Source organism: Centruroides sculpturatus, unplaced genomic scaffold (genome assembly GCF_000671375.1).
Source record: "Centruroides sculpturatus isolate CEXI.00-Female unplaced genomic scaffold, Cexi_2.0 scaffold774, whole genome shotgun sequence".
Lineage (NCBI taxonomy): Eukaryota > Metazoa > Arthropoda > Arachnida > Scorpiones > Buthidae > Centruroides > Centruroides sculpturatus.
The window spans coordinates 245009-251008 of record NW_019385065.1 but is presented as its reverse complement, the minus strand read 5'-3'; the positions used below and the strand labels follow the sequence as shown (position 1 = coordinate 251008).

General features: G+C 33.1%; 1 protein-coding gene across 1 annotated transcript in view; it reads right to left on the bottom strand.

Moving 5' to 3' along the window:
* LOC111634159 (chromodomain-helicase-DNA-binding protein 7-like) overlaps nucleotides 1–6000 on the bottom strand; it is a 188373-nt gene that overhangs the window by 95404 nt on the left and 86969 nt on the right. The window contains exons 10-11 of the mRNA XM_023378865.1: nucleotides 650–933; nucleotides 174–568 (exon numbers count right to left, since the gene is read on the bottom strand). Of these exons, the coding sequence (XP_023234633.1) occupies nucleotides 174–568; nucleotides 650–933 (679 nt within the window). The remainder of the gene's footprint in view (nucleotides 1–173; nucleotides 569–649; nucleotides 934–6000) is intronic.

Sequence of the window (6000 nt, the reverse complement as noted above, 5' to 3'; positions counted from 1 at the left end):
CCCTCCAACACATAGCTATACGTCAAAGAATAATTGCCCAACAGTATAGTATCACCTCGGAGTTTTGGATATTTACCTGCTTTCCTTAACTCGCTTAAAAAAGGAATTAATTGTTTACGTCTTAATCTAGATCTTTTAATAAGGTCCTGTGAGATTTGAGTTTCTTTCCATACGTTCGACAGGTTTTGCTGTTTCATTTTTATAAAACTCGAATATATGTAATCTCTTATTTGAGTATTTTTAATAATTAATTTAATTGTTGGATACTGTGATTTAGTTATTGGAATAATCGCTATTATATCATCCATTGTAACTTCATGTAATTCTAATGATTCATTAATAAGATTAAACACTTCTAGCTTGGTAGGACTAGTTTTACTGGGATATCTATATAACATTATATTATTGCGATGTTGCGCATTAACCATATTGTCCATTCGATATTGCATACTTTCATTTTCTATTTTCAAATTAGCAATCTGTTGTTCAAGATTAATTATTTGGCTATTCATTTTTTGATTCTGATCTTTAGTTTCTTGAATACTATTACGAATCTGGTCCAGATCTTCTTTGATAATAGTCATTTGATTTAATATTCTCGTGTTAGAAACATTAATTAAATCAGAAATTTTATTCCATAGTGTTATACTTGATATATCAGATGAATTTTTTCCTGGTGAAGAAGATAAAAGATCAAATGGCTCACCTGATAGTTGTGAACTTAGAAGTGAAGTTTCAGGGTTCAAACCTGCATTTGCAGAGGTTGGTTCAGGAGAAGTTCTTTCAACGTATGAATTGTAATCAGTAATTAACCTGGAATTAGTGGTCGAAGCAGTTTCCTTTCCACTAGCCGATTTTGACCTTTGACGTGGTGGTCTTCCTCTTTTAGTTGGCGTGCGTTGCATATTAATTATGTTGATAAATTTTCCAACACTAATAATGTTAGCACACAGCACAAACAAAAAAATTTAACTAAAATTATTTGACAGGATACGTTCTATACCTGTATTTGAGGTGAGTAAAAAAACGCACCAGCAGCTTCGGCAGACAGAAGCTGCCCCCCAATTAAATGAATTATTGCAATTATTTATAATAAAATTATATTATTTGGTGATTGCTAGGGAAAAGCAATATTTTTCAATAACAGGCCACCAGTGACATGTCACCACATCCACTTGAATCAACCTTCAGAGGAGACTGTTGTGTATAATTTTCATGTGTTCACCAGCAATCATTCTCAGTGTGTAAATCTGCATCTGTAGGAATAATGCATGATAAAAAGTTTGAAGACAGTAACATAACATTTCACTGGAATATTTCAGCTAAAAGCAAATATCAATGCAGATGCCTAAATGGCAGTGGCGTGTCGTGACATTTGATGATAGGGAAGCTGTGTTTCTGTAAGAAGCTGACATCCAGGGGCAATCAGTCAAATGCGCGTCAGTGATGGTCTAGGGCAGGCATTCAAAGATACGGCCTGCAGGCCAGTCATGGCCTGCAAGACAATTTGTTGTGGCCTGCGATGTCACTTCAATAATGCTTTTTGTTTATTTTTTTATCTTGATACCAAAAAAATGTGATATTTCATACTTAAACAAATAATACTTAATAAATACAATTTTTGAACTCAATTATTATTGTTTTTATTTTTATTTATTCCTATTACTTAGAGATATTTATTTATTTGATTTATTAATTTCTTGTTTACATTACGTTTTCTCTATTTCCTCTTTTAAATTTCAAATTAAAGTCTGTTTTGGCAAGATCATTTATTGCAAAAGTTGCACTATTTTGCATATAAAATGGATGTTTTCGACATATTAGTAAATTAGTTTATGCTTGTATTTTCAGTCTTGCAATTTTTTTTTCCAGATCAGTTTACAGACCTGCTTCAGGCCTGTAAATTGGCCGAAAACATTTGTTCTGTGATTAAAATTATTGCTGGAAAAGTACAAATGCTGGTTTTCTTTTATTTTATTGTGAAATCTGGGTTATTAAAGACAAATTTTTTGAGTCGGCTACTCTTTAGAAAATTTTTGGCTACAAAAGCTAAAAACATCTGACCTGCTGTCATACTCAAAATAAAAAAATTGGCACTAAAGCAGTTTGAGTTTGACATCCCTGGTCTAGGGTCCATTTGTATCGTTTATTCGATAAGCCAGTAAAAACCGTAGACTTCTCTAAATGCATTTTTAATAACACAATTACATTCCGAATCACTTGCCACGATATAAAGACTACAATTAAAAATAAAATAAAAACTTACTTGGTGAAATAAAATGTGTAATGGATGTACCAGTACATAACTGGTACAAAATATTCTTCAATTGTATGAATATACTTTTAAAGAAAATTATAATTAAATATAGCTTTGTAAAGAAACATACATAAAAATATAAAATATTCTTTACTTTTTAAATCTTAAAACAATGCACTTAGTCAAATAGCTCCCTATGAGTGGCTAATGGATGGAATCTAAGATGGTTGCAGAGCGTGCATACACGCGGACTGCCAAATCCCCAGGGTGCCGATACTGGTCAATGTCAAATACCTCTTTTGTTGAATCACTAGTATATCTCAAAGGATGTGACAAGGCTGTTGTAGATTTTAAACATTTCTCATCATAGCTGTAAAAATCGAAATATGTTAAACTTAATAGATTGTCTGTCGTTTGTTTTCTAACTAATTCATTTTAGGACCAGGTGTCCACGGAAATTTCCAAAATTTACAACTTTTCGGTCATTCTCATTGAACTGGAAAAACTTCTGTCTTTATTACACTAATAATACAAAGAAATCAGTCTTCACTGTACTCAGCTAGAGATGGTTCAGTTAAGCTTTTATTTAAGTAAAATTTCGGCTCTTTCATCAGGGTTTTGTTTATGTCCTCAATTCCCTAATCGCTTAATTATTTAACTACTTCTCTACTTCTTAAGTAGAAATAAGTCGAAACCAGTTACTTTGTACTCGAATATTTGTAGTCTTGGGAAAAAGTGGAAAGACAAATTTTTATGACAAACGGATACATAAATCGTAAATTTAAGGAAAATAAATTCTAGTACTTTTTCTGTACTTCGTGCATCTCTCATTCATTAAATTTAGTTGTAAATTATGATACCAAAGTTACAGTTAATTTTTTAACATTATACAAGAATTGTGCCTGTTTTTTCTACATCCCCTTAAGGCTTAATTGTTTTTTTAATGGCAGTTTTTTATCAAATTTATTTCATGGTTCCTAAGTTGTAGCACACGGATTTTCCTTTGGTAAAGTTATTTAAAGCTGCTTTCTGATGTCAAAAACCACCTCCAATAGATTTTAATTAATAGATTTTATTATATACTTGTTGTCAGGGGATCAGAAATCGCAATTAAAATTTGAATTTTTTAAAAATATTTTAAAATATACGGCCAGATAGAACTCACCCTACTTTAAACCCTTGTCCTCCCGAGACTTCTATGAGAATGTCCCGGGAAATGGGACCCCAGCTGTGTAAACAATGACTCATCAGTGTCAAATTTCGCAGAAAGGCGAGACAAAGGAAAATAAAGTTTGAAGCTTTTTCTTCAAAATTAACACATTTCTTTCGTTTTTTTTTTCAGTTTTAAGTATTTTTGATGTTTAATTACATTAATATCAAAAATTGCTGGGAACTTAAGGCATTAAAGATGGGATATACAAAATCGTAATATCACTGGTTTAACATTGAAATCCGTGAGTAATATAAAATCGAAGAGCATAATAAAAATATCAAATATTTTAAATGGATTTTTTTTAACTTTTGTCAACTATACAGAACTATCATAAAAACATACAGGTAAATTCTTATTGGTTGGGTTAAGTTATAAATCTACTCGGGATTCACGTAATCGAGCGAGGGTGGCCAAATATCTAGTGGGTGGGCGGCTAACAGCCTGGAACCAGTCCTGGATAGAATTGAATGTGGTATATGTGTAGCAGCCACCCAAGGTCCTAGGCTTCCACCGGCTAAACCGGGTGAGGTTGGTACTCTGTATGCGCAAATCTGGCTTTTTGGGTGCTGACAATGCAGCATTTTCATTCTGCTACTCTGCCACTAATATTCGAATATACAATAGCAATCTTTTTTTTTTTCACGTGTAGTATAGAAATTTGTAATAAGATACATAATGCGGTTATAATAAAATATTGTGCGATTATTTTCATATAATTAAAATTAATATGTATTTATTTTTTTATAAAATACAAGGAAAGCGGCGCAACCACCGCTTCTAATGACAGCATGCCACTGCTAAATGACATCATTTCAATGCATATGATCACGGATAAGCAGTTGGATGGCTTAAGGCAGGCCAAAGTGTCAGTGAAGCTGTGACAGCAGTGGATATGTGAAAGAATGTGATTTCTCAATTAAATAAGTTACTAATCCAGAGGAACAGCCCTATGTATGCTTGGTGGTGGATGGAGAAGATGCAAAACAACCAAAAAGGATCAGTCTGCAGTTGTTTTAGCAAAAAGAACAGAACTGATTTAGCTGCATGGTTACTACCAACCTAGCAAGTGCTTCCATCGCTCAGGTATTCTCCTAAACTATAACACACTGACTGAATAACATTGGTCTATAAGCTTAGAACAGAATGTATGAAATGATTAACAGCTTAGGCATCTTGCCATTGTTGTGTCAGATTATAGTGAAGCATTATGACTGAAATATCAGAAATAATTTAAGGTGATGTTCTTAGACAAATTCAGTGTTCAATGATGCAAGTGATTTTTGGCATCAGTTGGTATGGCAGGATGGAGAACACAATACCAACAACAAAACACTTTGGAATTATGGTCCTGGTGTCATAGTTTGGGCAGGTATCATATTCAATGGCAGGATACCATTGAATATATTAACAACAGAGTCAGTCATGTGAGAGTGGTGATGTCATGTGATTCTGGAGGGTTGTGTTCATCTTTTCTGTGAAGTAATGGAACCGGACTTTGTGTTCACAAACAACAATGCTAGTCCATACAGGACTGCTCAACCTGCTGAAGTACTGGAGAATGGAATGGCATGCTTATTCCCTGGATTTCAAGTCAATAGAACATGCTTGGGAGACATTCAGAAGACGTAGTGAAGAAGAAACCTCATTCTTGGACTCTTGAGGACCTTAAACAACATTAAATTAAGAATGGACAACATTCTGACTACACTCCTGAACAATCTTGTGGAAATTGTGCATGGCTGTTCAAGGTGGTCATATACCATACTAATTCCATCAGATCTGTCATTATTCATATGAGCCAATACAGTCACTGTTATCATGCCATATGTACATTTTTTGCTTTTGTGGTCCAAGAGCCATATTCTGGTTGTTTATCTCTCATCTCTTATTTCAGAGACAAATGACAGCAAAATGAGAAAAGAAACTCATCTTCTGGAGACAAAAGTGACTCTGGTTGTAATGAATTTGGCTTTGTTGTTGATGTCACAGTTCTGTAAGGTTAATTATACATGTTTGGGTTATCTGCATGTGCAATGCAGTACAGATTTTTAACCAATAAAAATGTAAAATTTTTGAAAATGCAGAATACAAAATTATAGATCACATGGTAAGGAAAGCATGTAGTTTTGACAAAGGTATGTTATAGTTTTGTTTATAAAGTTTTTACAGATTGTAATGTCAAAATGTCTTGGGTAACATTATCTTTCAAACAGAAATTTTAATAACCTAAGTTAATTACGAAAGCATGCATACTTAGGTAAGAAGAAATTAGGTAATATTTTAAAATATACTTAGAGAGATGGATGGCTGGAAGTAACAGATATGATTTAACAGCATATTCAACTGTTCAATAATTGATGTAGAGTCACTTAAAAAAGATGAAGTCAGTTGTGTTCCCAAGTGACTGCTTTAAAAAAGATCAAAAGCATCATCTCTATCTTAAAATATTCTTTCCCCAGATGGAGAATGTTCTCCAATATGATTGTTTAGACCATATTGTCCAATTATTCATATTGCATATAGCAAAATT